This window comes from Phalacrocorax aristotelis, chromosome Z (genome assembly GCF_949628215.1).
Source record: "Phalacrocorax aristotelis chromosome Z, bGulAri2.1, whole genome shotgun sequence".
Lineage (NCBI taxonomy): Eukaryota > Metazoa > Chordata > Aves > Suliformes > Phalacrocoracidae > Phalacrocorax > Phalacrocorax aristotelis.
In genome coordinates, this window is record NC_134311.1 from 42,085,154 (window position 1) to 42,100,661 (window position 15,508).

The window sequence follows — 15,508 nt, forward strand, 5'->3', positions numbered from 1 at the left end:
TGGATAGATGTTTTTCTGTGGTTTTTCCCCATTTCTCCATGTAGGACACCATCTTTTAAATTCTGTGAATGTTCTTTAAGTATTGATATACTATAACAAAAACCATGCCCTTTTCATGGTTTATGCAAGTTACAGGATTATCTCTTTTTTCTCTCAAAAGCACTGACAGACTTTAAGATCCTTTTACACAGTTTTGTTAAAACTCAATATATTTTAAAAATAGAAACATACCTTTTTATGTGTCTGATTTCCAAATATCCTTTATAAAGTATAACATTTTGAGTATCTAAATATTAAAAAGTCTGTACTGTTTATGTACATTGGAATTCTACTGATGTTCTTTCATGTTTCCATGCACCATTAGAAAGGTTAAGCTTATTACACTGAAGTAAACTTTATTTCTTCTACAGCTGCAAACATATGTTAGCTTTTTATTGTGCATATTAAACCTATCATTAGAATGCATTCAATTAGGAGGAATGTATTTAACTCACTAAAGCTTTTCAAACAGCCATCTTCCACCTAAATTTGAAAAACGATGATCAAAGAACTTTCAGTTCTGTAAAAAGCAGTCCTTTAAAAAAGGTTGATAAGGAATCCAGACACACTAATTAATGAAAGAATGTTAAGGTTTTTTGTGTGTGTGTGTGTAAAGGCAGATAGTGAATTTTAAAAAATTGGTTTAGTTTGCTCACATGTTCAGTGCAAAATGCAACACAGCAAGATTGTCTTAACTGGTCCACTAATGACCAGATTCTATTTTGAAAATTTTCAGAATACTGCTCATAATTGGACCTGAATCACTCACATTAGTTTAATAATTGCTTTCAGTTAGGGTAATAAATTGCCAGTATATAGTTAGATTAACTCATCCATGTTATTTCTTAAACTACTAAGAGCCACCTGATATAAGCAGATGACATTTTATTAACCTTCCTATCTTTTTTCAATCTACTGATTTATTGCAAAAGCTGCTAATAAAGTTTATGTAACTCCACATCCCTCTCAGATATTTTTACAGTTGTCAAAATTGAAAATCTGCCGTAAAAACAATGTAAATGTCAAAAGTAAAACTGTTAAATACATTTCTTAAATATTAATGGCATGAGCACTTGTAAAGAAAATATGAGATTGATAGAGATCTGTAAACCACGGTGTTGTTGCAAGATCATCTGTGGTTACATGAAGACGGAAGGAAAGGCCTCTTTAGTACCTGATCTCATTAACCAATGTTATCTAATCTCGGCTATATGTTTCTATATAATCTGCTGCACCCTCAGCTCTTCGCATTATTGATTTAAGTAGCCTAGAGCAGCCCCACTGAAGATACCATAACGACTCAATGTTATCAGCAAAGTTCATGCTGCTTGAGAATTTTCGTTCTATGTGGCTGTGGAAATGAAATTAATAACACAGGCAGTTCTATTAACAATATGTAAACCTACATTGTCTTTTCTGTTTTGTTCCAAATCCATGTGTTCTAGTACAATTTCAGTGTAATTTTCATTTTCACAGCTAAAGATGCCATTATTAATTGTCTGATGGCAACTGATATAATATTACTGCATTTGTAGCTTGTGAGTATACGTGCAAAGAATACATATATTTACTAACAGATTTGTAGAGATATTAATAGAATCTAATTCTGTCCTGTTTTTGGCTCTGATAGAGTTAATTTTCCTCCTAGTAACTGATATAGTCCTGGGTTTTGGATTTAGTATAAGAATAATGTTGGGATATGCTAATGTTTCCGTTGTTGCTAAGTAATGCTTATACTTTTCAAGGACTAAGGACTTTTCAGGTTCTCATGCCCTGCCCATAAGAAGCTGGTAGGGGGCACAGCCCGGACACCTGACCCAAACTGGCCAGAGGGGTATTCCATACCATATGATATCATGCTTAGTATATAAGCTGGGGGCAGCTGGCTGGGGGTTGGTGACCAGTGCTTGGGGATGGGATAGGCATCGGTCGGTGAGTGGTGAGCCACTGCACAGTACATAACTTGCTTTGGTTTTTTATTATTATTATTGTTGTTGTTGTTATTATTATTATTATAATTATTGTTACTGTTATTATTGTTGTTGTTGCTACTACTACTACTACTACTATTTTACTTTATTTCAGTTGTTAAACCATTCTTATCTCAGTCCATGCTTTTTTTCACTTTTACTCTTCTGATTCTCTCCTCCATCCCACCGGGACTGGGAAGTGAGGAAGTGGCTGTGTGGTGCTTAGTTGCTGGCTGGGATTAAACAACGACAGCCCGTTTTGCTACCAAGTGTGGGGCACAAAGGGTTTGTGATAATAACAGATTAACTAGAGGGTATTAAGGAATTTATATCTGTTAACAGTTGCTGGTTTTTGGGGAATGCATATTCAAAATTACAGACTAATCATAAGCCCTCTCTATCCAGTGTCCTGGAAGAAGAAAGATTTCAGATGGGGCCCTGAGCAACGACAAGCCTTTGAACAAATTAGATGGCAGATAAATCATGCAGTAGCCCTTGGGCCAGTCTGCACAGGAGAAGATGTAAAAACTGTGCTCTACCCTGCAGTCAGGGAGAATAACCCTACCTGGAGCCTCTGGCAGAAAGCACCAGGGGAGACTCAAGGCCAACCTACGGGGTTTGGATACAGAAGATCCAAGGCCTGCTATACTCCAGTAAAGCAAGAGATATTGGCAGCATATGAAGAGATCTGAGCTGGTTTGGAAGTGGTTGGTACTGAAGCACAGCTCCTAGTGGCAGCATGACTGCTGGTGCTGGGCTGGATGTTCAAAGGGAGTAAATGGATCACACTGATCACCCAATGGGCTTGAACAGGAAACCCCACTCACCCAGGAATCTTGGAAGTGATTATGGACTGGCCAGAAGGCAAAGATTTCGGAATATTGCCAGAGGAGGAGGTAACGTGTGCTGAAGAGGCCCCACTGTATAAAAAACTGCCAGAAAATGAGAAGCAATATGCCCTTCTCACTGATGGGTCCTGTCATCTTGTGGGAAAGCATTGGAGGTGGAAGGCTGCTGTATGCAGTCCTACACGACAAGTCACAGAAACTGCTGAAGGAGAAGGTGAATGAAGTCAGCTTGCAGAGGTGAAAGTCATCCAGCTGGCTTTGGATATTGAATGAGAAAAATGGCCAGCGCTCTACCTCTGTACTGACTCCTGGATGGTGGCAAATGCCCCGTGAGGGTGGCTGCAGCAGTGGAAGCAGAGCAACTGGCAGCACAGAGGTAAACCCATCTGGCAAGATATTGCTGTTTGGCTAGAGAACATGGTTGTGAAAGTATGTCATGTAGACGTCCACACCCCTAAGAGCTGAGCCACCAAAACAACCAGCAGGTAGATCAGGCTGCCAAGATTGAAGTGGCTGAGGTGGATCTGGACTGGAAACATAAGGGTGAACTATTTCTAGCTCGGTGGGCCCATGACACCTCAGGCCATCAAGAAAGAGATGCAACACAAAGATGGGCTCATGATCAAGGGGTGGACTTGACCATAGACACTATTGCACAGGTTATTCATGAATGTGAACCATGCTGCAATCAAACAAGCGAAGTGGGTAAAGTCTGTGTAGTATGGGGGACGATGGCTGAAATATAAATATGGGCAGGCTTGGCAGACTGACTGTATCACACTCCCACAAAACCGCCAAGGCAAGCGCCATGTGCTTATAATGGTGGCAGCAACCACCAGCTGTCTGGAAACATATCCCGTGCCCCACGCCACTGCCCAGAACACCATCCTGGGCCTGGAAAAACAAGTCCTGTGGTGACATGGCACCCCAGAGAGAACTGAGTCAGACAACGGGACCCATTTCCCAAACAACTTCATGGACACCTGGGCTAAAGAGCATGGCACTGAGTGGGTGCATCACAACCCCTATCATGCACCAGCCTCTGGGAAAATTGAACAATGCAATGGACTGTTAAAGACTACACTGAGAGCAATGGGGAGTGGAACATTCAAACACTGGGATACACATTTAGCAAAAGCACCTGGTTAGTCAACACAAGGAGATCTGCCAATCGAGCTGGACCTGCCCTGTCAGAACTCTTACGTACTCTGGAAGGGGATAAAGTCCCCGTAGTGCACATAAAAAATATACCGGGGAAGGCACACTGGGTTAATCCTGCCTTGGGCAAAGGCAAGCCCATTCATGGGATTGGTTTTGCTCGAGGACCTGCACACACTTGGTGGGTGATAAGGATGGGGAAGCCTCATTGGGATTTGCTTTTAGGTGAAAATAGCCAATGAACCAAATGGTATGATATTAATTGCCATATAATTCTGTACATCATCACTTCTATGGTTGCTATATCAACAGTATTACAGCAAGAATCACCCAGATTAATGAAGAATGAACTTTGATGAAACCAAGCAAAGTGCAGCAGTGATGGAACCAGAACTGATTTCAGCATGCACCAGACACCATCTCTCCTGCCCTGCAAGACTGTTATGACTGATGGAGCCCAAAGGCATGGACTGAATGAAACCAACAAACATTTTATATGGATGGCTCATAGATGTAGGGAATGATATCTGTGGTGTGTATTACCAAAAGACAGGAAAAGTGGTGGTGATTAATTGGAATGTATGGAAAAGTGTAAAACCTGGGCATGATGTATATGGTATACAGTAAGGGCTGGATACTGTCCTGGTTTTGGCTGGGATAGAGTTAATTTTCATCCTAGTAGCTCGTATAATGCTGTGTTTTGGATTTAGTATGAGAATAATGTTTAGAATCATAGAATGGTTTGGATTGGAAGGGATAACGTGTTGCTAACACACTGATGTTGATAGATGACTAGATGTTGATAACATGCTGAAAACCCACTTATGTTTTAGTTGTTGGTAAGCAGCATTTACACTAAGTCAAGGATTTTCAGCTTCCCATTCCCTGCCAGGGGCGCAAGAAGCTGAAAGGGGGCACAGCCAGGACAGCTGACCCAAACTGGCCAGAGGGATATTCCATGATGTATGATGTATATAAGCTGTGGGTAGCTGGCCTGGGGGCAGTGATCAGTGCTCAGGGATGGGATGGGCATCGGTTTGTGGGTGGTGAGCCATTGCATCATGCATCACTTGCTTTTATATATATAAAAATATATAGTAATAATTATTATTGCTACTACTACTATTTTACTTTATTTCAATTGCTAAACTGTTCTTATGTCATCCCATGAGTTCTCTCGCTTTTACTCTTCTGATTCTCTCCCCCATCCGACTGATGGGGGGAGTGAGTGAGCGGCTGCATAGTGCTTAGTTGCTGGTTAGGGTTAAACCACGACAATTATTAAAATCTAATTCTGTTACTTCTAATGGAGGAAATCATTATCTGCCAGTCTTACATGCACTAAGCTGTTCCATTAATTAACTAACAGTTTCCTAATTGCAAACCCGAGGTTATGGTTTCCATTAATAAATCCCATTTCATTCCCTGTAGCCTGACTCAGAAAAATTTACCAGCTTTGCTGTTAGCACAGGTCAGGATAATAATACTCAGTTCTGTGTTTCTCTTGCTTAATAATTTTCATTTGTGGGCATCCCTCTCAGGAAATAGAGTAATGAGCAGGTGGTGAATTTTATGCCAAATTCTTCCCCTGAGGCTTTCCTTGATGCTGGTGAGCTTGCTAAATCTTGCTGCTTGATAGGGTTGTTCTATTAGCCGATAGGCACAATATTAACCTACTGCGATTGTCAGCAAAAATCAGTTTGTATGCTATAGTGATATTTGATATCCAGTAGCTAGAAAATAACTAAGTAGCATGTTTTTAGAAAAGAAGCAATGTCCATTTATCATGTTTTCTCCTTTTTCTTTCTCTCCTCCTGCCCCTGTTGGTGTTCCAGCTTCTTTGCTTTGGGGTTTGAAAATACGTTGCCCAAACAAGAATACTTCCAAGGATTATTATGTACTTGTTCCTTTTTCCACGCTTTTTCAAGGTAATTTAAATGCTCTTTTTTGCCCTCCTCTCCTGGCAAAATTTGTTGGTTGCTTTGACTGAGCAAAATCTTGGCTTGCACAGAAAGCTTCTGATTTGTTAAGTTTTATTTGTCATGGGAAAGACCCTGTGCCCAGTAAATACAGAGACAGGAATTTCATTCTTTCTATTAATAAAATGGCAACAGCTAGTCAGGCAGCTTTTCGACTGTAATCTACCCTAAAATAATGTTTGGGGCTGGAAATAGGACACCTTCATACTGTTTTCAGTGACAAACACACCATAGTGTAACTAAGCTCTTCATTTTGTTTCCTTTTAAAAAAATGCACAATTACTGGTTATGCAAACCTCCTTATTTGTGTGTTGGTCATACGAAAGATGTTTTTCTCATTGGTGGTAACCAAGCAGGACACCCATTAAAGAGATATTTAAGGAATTGTTTTATTTGAAGCACTAGTGGGATGATTGACTTTCTGGAGCCTTTATAGACTACAATTCATTAAGAATTTGGTTGTTTCCATGTTGCAGGTGGGGTTTAATGACTATAAATAGATGGCAGATGCAACTATCTTCCTGATTCTAGTACTGTCAAAATGAATCCATAGTTCTTCCAGCAAAAAAAATGTTTTGTCTGCATTCGTTCTTAAGTTTTAACTTGCTATTTAGGTCTTTTGGATTTTTAACCCCCTTTTATCTTCTTTTTTTCTGAATTCTTCCTTCTTGACTGCACTCTGTGACAAGATTTTTCTTTCCTTCATGTTGACTTCAATTTTATCTCCTCAGCTTTACTTCAAGTATATTTCTTTGAGGACACAGCATACACCTTGGAGCATCTCCTGCTCTCTTATGGCACTATGCCAGGACACCAGAATCCCAACAAAGACCAGAAATCCTCTAGAGAAATTGGTATCAATAGCTTCCCTAAACCCTTCATCATTTTTTGGCTGCCCAAGACTACTTTTGGCTGGGCAGGGCAGTTTATTGCTTTACAGTGATCTTCAAGGACACCACTCAAAAAGCTCTAGTGATTACCCTTTCTTATAAAGACAGATTTAATGCAAAGTAACCCTGTACAGTTAATAGCATGATGGTTACTATATCTCTAAATCTTTATTAGTTTAGGTGAAAAGCATTCTGTTTTGTTCCCACTCCTTGTGAAGATACCAACAGCACGGTTTGGTTCCCTTCAGTGCTGAGGGAAGTGTCAATTTATTCACACTAAACAAGAGTCATACTGAATCAAGAGTCTCTCTCTAGCCATGGCCTTGCAGATTTTTATCTGATTGGTTATCAAGTGAACATAAGGTATCTGTGATATCAATTTTCTATTTGTTTCTTGGTGTAACAGTGTTTTCTGGTTTCTATCAGAAGAAGCCATCCATCTGGGCGAACAGAACCATCCACTCAAGTAATCATTCCATCTCCAGCACCTGTGTAATCATCTAAGGAAAATATTCGGCTCTTGCTAGCATAGTACCTGAGCTCTTCATTGTCTCTATCCATCTAGTACCACGACAGATCTAAGAAACCTATTGGGAAGAATTCAGGCAAAGAAGATGGTACTGGGTTGCTGGGCAGGTTATTCTGCAGAGCACTCAGGGGTCCTGCTTCTGCCCTCACTCATGCTCAAAGCAGTGTCTTGGCTGCGATGGGCTAGGTACACGCTCATCTTTCATTCCCAAAGTCCCAGGTTCTGCATTTTAGATAAAGACAGAGAGATTCCTCCTTTCATGTAATGCCACATAGAAGAAATCCATGCATGGGTTAGCGTGGGTGCTGAAAACATCTCTCCAACTTAGTGGAGCAATGGCTTCAAATTAATATACTTCGGTATTGCTCCATAGCATCGTATTATGATTAAGTGACTTGCTCAAAGAAATCTGGCAGACTAGGGATTTCCCAGTTCCTATCCTAGACACTTACTCGGCCTCTTATTTTATCGAAAGATGAACAAATAACTCTAACTGGTCTATCCTCTGATATATATCTGTAGGACTATTAAAAGAAATTTGGTGTATTTCAAATTTGTCAGCCTTGCAGACACACCCAGTAATGGGAAACTACAGCTGAATTCTCAAGTTATTCAGAAAAAGAGGAATGGCTAGCCATTGGAAGAAAATTGAGATAGCAGCACATCAGCATGTATTCAGTCTTCATAAAGGCAGACCCTCTTATGCTGCACTCCAGCTTTTACAGTTAACTCTGTTCACAAATTCTTTGGTACATGATACATAAAAACATATGGTACAGTCTTATGCTAAGTAATATTTAAAGTGAAGTTAAGAAAGAATGCTGTTTATTCTTTGTGAATGCCTTTTTTGAGATAGCAGCACTATTTATCTAAGAGAAAAACAGGGTTACCATGGCTTTATTGGAGTGGCCTCCTCCTTGGAACTCAATGGTTCCAAAAGCGTCCGTCGGGCTGAGCTGCGTGTGCTTGCTGATGGACCACTTCTCCGACTGGATGTCATTGCGGGTAAGCCTGCTTTCATTTTTCTCATTCTGAATAATGGAGATGCTTGGAGTCAGTCCAACGTGCTGACCTATTAGACGCCCACAGCAACATCTATGACATTAAACAAACAGAAAACTTGAGTAAACCAAACATGGAAACAAACTATCTTAAATGGCTTACAGATCTTAAAAAACCCCTCCTTTTTCAACTCTGCTGACCACATTCCTGCTATCTAAAGCCTCTACTTGTGGGAGCAATATAATACAAATATTACCTTCTCTTTCTTCAATCTTGTTTACTTTATTTCCATAAAATCCTGCTTTGTTCTAAATGTGTACAAAGTGAAGTTAAAGAACATTTTCTACTGTCTTCAGATGACACTAGGCCAAATAATCAGCTTTTGCATGGACTAGCACATATTTTAAACTGGTAGTTCATTGCAATTATTTTCTTTTGACTGTATTGTGTGTCATGCATCCAATTTAGGTAAATATTCAAGGCACTGAATATTGAACTAAGAAGATATGGAAATTATACATAGATGCTTGATTTATCTTTTTTTTTTTTTCATTAAATAAGTTTTGAAATGCATACAAATAGTGCCCACAGGAATCCATAACTCCAGATTCAGCCACCCTCTGATCAAATAAATCTTTACAAACTGTTTCTATCCATATACATATGTATGCAACATATATATAGACATTTTCTTGTAATTAACTTTCATTTTTCATATAAGTAGCATGCAGTTACCTATGGGGGTCTTTGGTGCTGGGTATGATATGAACACACTCTCTCTTGTAAAATGCTCTTTCTATCCATGATTTCTGGGCCTAAAAAAGAGAAAGGAACTGCTTTGAGCTCTGTTTGTTTATTAAACACAATTTACAGTACAACTGGAGAGAAGCTTCAAACGTAAAAGAAAACTTCACTGACTGTGCAGATACGCAGTGTACATTTTGCACAGAGCAAACATCTTTCATTGGAACTGTGGTTCCCCTCTAGAGGTAAGCACCCAACACAAGCTCTTAAGATTGTTTACATATTCACTTGCCAGATGACTTTGATGCTGTCATCTATATGCTTATAGCAGGAATCACTGGAGAAGAATTAATTCAAATTGTAAAGCTTTCTGCATGGTAGAGAAAAAACACACCTATTCATTAAAAACAATTAAAATCTATTTCCATTTTAGTGATAAAGCTAAGACAGCTGTAATTAAAAAAAATATCTCAGACACTAGAAAATAAATATCTCACAATAAGACCTATAACACTATGTTTCCAATGCAATTTCTTATGCAACTATTGAGAGTGCTGTTTAACATGGAGCCAGAAAATACAGTTTCATATGTGGACACCTTAATGAAAAGAAAAAAAAAATCTGTTTCTGAAATGAGACACAAAAAACTTTGATAGATTAAGAGTCAAATGACCTGATGTAACCTCTAAAACTGACTGAGTTCAGTGAAGTTATGCCTGTTCATAACACCCAAGATCTTCCCTTACATATTCACAGAAAAGCAAATTATTTCCCTCAGCATAGCCTTAATCGCTGGATACACAGGAGATCTTTTCTAAAAGAAATATAGATTGGTAGGAAAGAAAAAAACCCAAAACAAAAAAGTAAGAGACTTTCAGAGTTCTGAAATATTTTTAATTATTTAGACAGTCCTCACTTCATATAATATGAATTCTGGCATGCTGTCTAAAAGATTCCACCAGACACGATTCAACTATTCAATTTAATAAGGAGATGAGTTGAAACTTACCTCTCAAAATCAATATCAAACAGGTAAATTTTATAAAATGTATTTAAATAATAAAATTACCTATTTAATTGCACAGCATAAACAGAATGATAAACTATGAACTATGACAAAGCTATCTGAGAGTTAAGTAATATGAAATGAGCTTTAGATAATTTAAAGGAAATCCGAGCATCTTGCCTCTATAAAAAGAGAAAATATGAAATTGCCTTTGTAACATTACCTAACTAATGTTATCTTTTACTGTGTAAGATTAGAGAGTTAACCTAAGTATTAACTTTATTAATATTACCTTACTGACTATCAAATGTTATCTTTTTGCCAACTCAGTCTGTATCCTGTTTTTTACATATAAACCCAGAAACCTATGTTTCTGGGACTTTTGAAAATCAGTGTGAACTGTGGAAATTTCTTGGGGTCAGTGAATGTCACTAGTCTAAACTATAATGTACCATAATAACAATTTCTAGCTACATTCATTACTTATCACTCTCAGTACATAAAAAGTTTTTCTTTTGCCTTTTTCACAGAATATAATCCCTTATGGGATCTAGTGGTAACTCATGTTAAGTAACAATATTTTATCTTTGCTCTACTTGCATTTTTGTTTGCTATATGCTATACTTCATATTTTGTAGGAATAGCAGACATTGTAACATTACTTTTACAGTTAGGACAAAGAAAAGTCTATTAAAAACATTAAACAGAACTGTGATTGTTTCTCATTACTGTAGCAAACACAAAGTTAATACATCATAAAATGTGGTTCAAGGTTTGTTTCATGTTTAAGCAAAAGACAGACATAAATTCTGAAAAAATAAAAAGTTTATACTTGACATTGGAGAGATTACCTTGAAGTTCTAATTTATTATAACTTCTACATGCTTACAAGCCTATGATGCAGGCATTAACAATAATAATCATCACCATCAACAACAACCTAGAATATTATACATTCAAATTAGCTTAGCGTCTAGTGCACCATTAGGCAGTTTCTCAGTTTAGTGATCTTTTCAGGCAAAGAAAGGCTTTTTATAAACTCACTTTCTAGAACTGTCAAGGCATCCAGAGTTAACTTGATGAACTTCATTTGACCTTAGTACTGCAGAACTTTTGAAATAAAGTATGTGGAGGAAACTGAGGTTTTTCTTTTTGTTAAGGTTATAAAGAAAGGAAGTTACAATTTTTATCCAGGTATTGCAATGCTAACATTTGAAATTACATACTTTACTGTATGGACCACACATTCTTGAAATTTCTCCCCCAAGCTTTCTATATTGCCTTAAGAAGACACACACTGATAAGAAGCTGTAGATTTATGAATCTCCTTTGTTGTGTGTGTATACATATAAACACAGTAACTTTCTGACAAAAAAAGGAACACTTATGGAATAATGCCAGTTTCATCGTATGCTTGTGTGTTTTAACACTAAATACATGCTTGCAATAGCCTTTATCTTCTCTAAAAAGCATGAAAAACTTTTATAAGCTAACTTTTCTTCCTAGCATCCAAAATCAGCTCCTGCTGCCGAGCTTACATAGCATATAATTATCATTAATGTTGCCAAGACTCCCTATACATATCCTTTATTAAATTTCATAAATTTTGCATACTTTACTGCAAACAATTTACCTTGGTGAATTTACTTACTACATAGTCCTAATGTAGCTTTTCTAAGGGTTGCTACTAATTCAATTTCTCTCAGCCTCAAGATCAAATACAAAAAGGTGCCATAACAGGTATTTCACTGAAAACTTTCTTCCTTAGGTGTACAAGCAGGCTTTCGAAACCAAGATGCTGACATTTAAAATTTGTTTTCCTACTCTGTCTCATACTGTCTTTGCAGGTAGAAGAGAAATTGCGCTATGTTAAAGATAATAATAATTTGCATTTGAATTTTCATCAACTTCTTCAAACGTAAAATTGGAAAAAAAATAGTATAATCTAACAAGTCCTTTATTCACATCAGGTGAAAATACTTTCCAGCTTTTCGATCTCAAAAAGTATACTATCCTGCCAAAAAGAGTAATAATGCCAAGATACACTATTTACTCAGTTCATAATTCCTTGTCCTTCCAAACTAAAAAAAAGCAGCTGGTTTCACTGCCCCATGCCAGTTATCTTTCTGTGACAGAAATAATCTGCAATGAAATATAAGGTTCAGAGGTATAAGAAATTGTTACTTGCCATAGAGTCTTTAAAACAAAATTAGAATAACTTGAGGAAATGAACACATTTATAACAAAACAGCCTGCATTAAACTCATTTATAATGTGAATTAATAAAGTAGTACAAAGTTTAGAAAAGTATAGCACAGTATTTTCAAGAATAGTAGAGCAAGAAGCTTCTCTTTCTTTTATTTCATAAACACTTCTTTGGTATTAGTTCATCAGACAATTTAAAGTCCACAGTAAATTCATGCTAAAATACATGCCATACTTGGATTTAGTTTACTCATAGCTTAGCTCTCTAGGTTAAGTCTCTATCTTTATTAACTAGCTGCAAAATCCCACCAAGGACATTTTTTCCCCTTTTCTTTACCTGAACATCAAACTTGGTGTTTAAATCTGTCCCGGAGCAAACACGCTGTCCACACTTCTCTGCGGCTGGTCATCACTAATAACACCTTTGCGACCGCCCCCCAAACAAGGCACTCAGTCCATCCACAGTGCAGAGATGTGAGAGCAAGCGAAGCCCTTGTACCCATTAGCTGCTAGGAATGTGCTGCTGTGGGATTAGTCTTGTCAAGGGTTTGGTGGACACTAACCCGCAGCCCCACAACACTGCTTTTTTGAACGACTGTTTGAACACCTAATCTGATGCCAAAAGAAAAACAAATCCCCTGAGAGCTTGGATTTAATTGGCACAATCCTTGACGGACTTCTTTTCCCCCTCTTCTTTCCCCCTTAGAGAGAGAGCTTGTGAAAGTGTGATAAGGTGCTCTGGGTTCTTAAGTTCAACCCAGGAAAACAAATCCTTCAAAAGAAACAGTGTACTAAGCTGGAAAGAACCTGAGGACACAAGAGAGACTGTTAATCTCCAAAGCATGAAAACAGTGTGTTTATTGGGTAACTCTGAGAAATCTATACGCAGTTGAAATATATTGCAACTAATCAACAATGGCATTTTTCAAAAACTGAGATTTGTCACTGTTTCTCACCACAATTGCTGTACTGTAGTAAATGTAACTTTTTAGAAAGTCATAAACATAAACCTTTATCTTTCAGAGACAAGCAACTGCATTGTTTTCAGCTTAATTAAAAGTTAGTAATTTAAAGCACAACTTGAATGTTTACAAATTTGGGGACTACTTCTTTAATGTACCTTCTTGAAACCAACACTGAAGAACAACCTTTTCATATGAACAGCACTTAGATTTTTTTTTTACTGCATAGCAAATGTATGTGTTCAGTGACTTATTTCAAGAGTTTTCCAAATATAAAATATTTTTACTCTTCCTGCCCTCCCTTCCCCCCACCACGTTTGGATGAATTCCTCTCTACTCCTACATATGCATACATACCCTCCTTTCCTTTTCAATAAGGCTGCATGCATGGAAAACATTCTGCCCACCCTTGCACTGATGAATACACAAGCACTAAACTATTCTGCATGTACACTAGCCTTGATGGGCCCAGGATGGGCACGGCTGAGCATATGCATCAACTTCTAAACTTCTTATACCATCACACACATTGAGAAGCCAGAGTAGCACCGGGTAATCCATGAGATTTTAATTCTCTCTTGCCTGAGTTTTTTGTGTAAAATATCTACATGTGTTTTGTATGTAATGTATATCTGAAGTACATACATATACACACTCTGTATGCACATATATGTGAGATTTCTCTACCACATGGTTTAGAGCAACAGAGACCATTTTCGTATCTTATGAGATCTCTTTAGCAGAGGATCAGACCTAAGATGGTCTGTGGAGAACAGCAAAGGTAGAGGAAGTTGCAGTGTCAAGATAGCAGCTAATAAACAGCTCAGTGAGGTAAAGAAAATGACTGGGGAGTCAGTGGGAAAAGACTGCTTGCATTTTAACACAAGGGTATTTGGTTTGGTGGAGAAAGAGTGAGGGGGGGAAAGGAAAGATTTCACAAGATTGACATAACTGAGTAAGAATCCAAATCTGACTTCGAAGTGAAACTTCACTACCTGGACTTCGCAAGATTCTGGAGATTGTTCCTGGATTCAAGTTTCAGCTTGCAAAGTAACCTGGGGCAGAAGGCACATCTTTCATCTTAAGAAGTCAACAGAAGCAACGACAGTTATGTTATACACATTCACATATGTCACCCTGTGGCACTGTGAAGGATGTTTTCTAGATAGGGTCTTAGGTAGAGTTGGCATATGCCACTGATGCTACAGGCAATTACAACTGGTTTTGCCATACTTCATTTAAAGATGTGTTAATGTTGTGACTCTCTGGCAATGAAACTACCAGTGCCATAGATACTTCTTTAGTTTGAGGAGTAGTAAAGAAACAGCCAATGAGCAGAGATAGCTGATTTTTTCAATAAGGTGCAACTACAAAATATTGCTTCCAGAGATGTGGATGCTGTACATTTAATGCTATAAACATGCATATTATTTACATTTTCAACCCGGCTCACTGTTAATGAAATGAACGCTCAAACAGCAGTTAGCAATGAGCTCAGTATTGACTCCTCATAAAAGAGGAGAGCAAGTATTAAAAACTAACCAAGAGCAGGAATTTTTCAGGAAGATAAATTCTGGCAGATTTTAACATATCATGTAGCGGGGGTGCTTAACTGCTGATCTCTGAAATAAAATTATTTTAAGAAGAGCACCAAGAGTGACAAGTTTAGAAACCTGCAATTTCAGTGGCACAGCAGAACTTTATCTCCAACAAGTAACCAGGTTATAAGACAGGTTTCGCTGGGGCAAGAGAGGTATTGTTAAAAGCCTTTCTCTACCTTGCAGCTGGGCAGAGCAGCTGGACAGGCAATGGAGTATTACTGAAGCAAATTACAGCTAGGATTTGCAGGAGCATCTGGTGACTGAACTGCACCAATGCTATTGCAAGCTGATGCGATTAGTGCTCCTTAATCAAATGGGCACTTTTGCAAATCCCACTGTCTCCGAGTAAAGACTCTGTATCTGTCAACTTCTATAGCTAGATTAGTACAAAGGATGGCAATGCTTCAAAATAACCTCAAGCCAAATTTCTACCCCTCCTTTCAGAGTTTCCCTATTATAAGCACTATAAGGCTTTTATGTCTTGCTTGAAGCATCAGGAATTGACCTCTCTGGACATTAAGATAGGGATCACTAGACTGTCCTAAAATGTTTCATTTTCTAACAGGCGTTTATTA

The 15,508-nt window shown here is 38.0% G+C and overlaps 1 protein-coding gene across 1 annotated transcript in view; it reads right to left on the minus strand.

Moving 5' to 3' along the window:
• Positions 1 to 15,508, minus strand: part of TRPM3 (transient receptor potential cation channel subfamily M member 3) — a 452,616-nt gene that overhangs the window by 141,152 nt on the left and 295,956 nt on the right. Inside the window, exons 2-3 of the mRNA XM_075078767.1 lie at positions 9,151 to 9,230; positions 8,304 to 8,508 (exon numbers count right to left, since the gene is read on the minus strand). Of these exons, the coding sequence (XP_074934868.1) occupies positions 8,304 to 8,508; positions 9,151 to 9,230 (285 nt within the window). The remainder of the gene's footprint in view (positions 1 to 8,303; positions 8,509 to 9,150; positions 9,231 to 15,508) is intronic.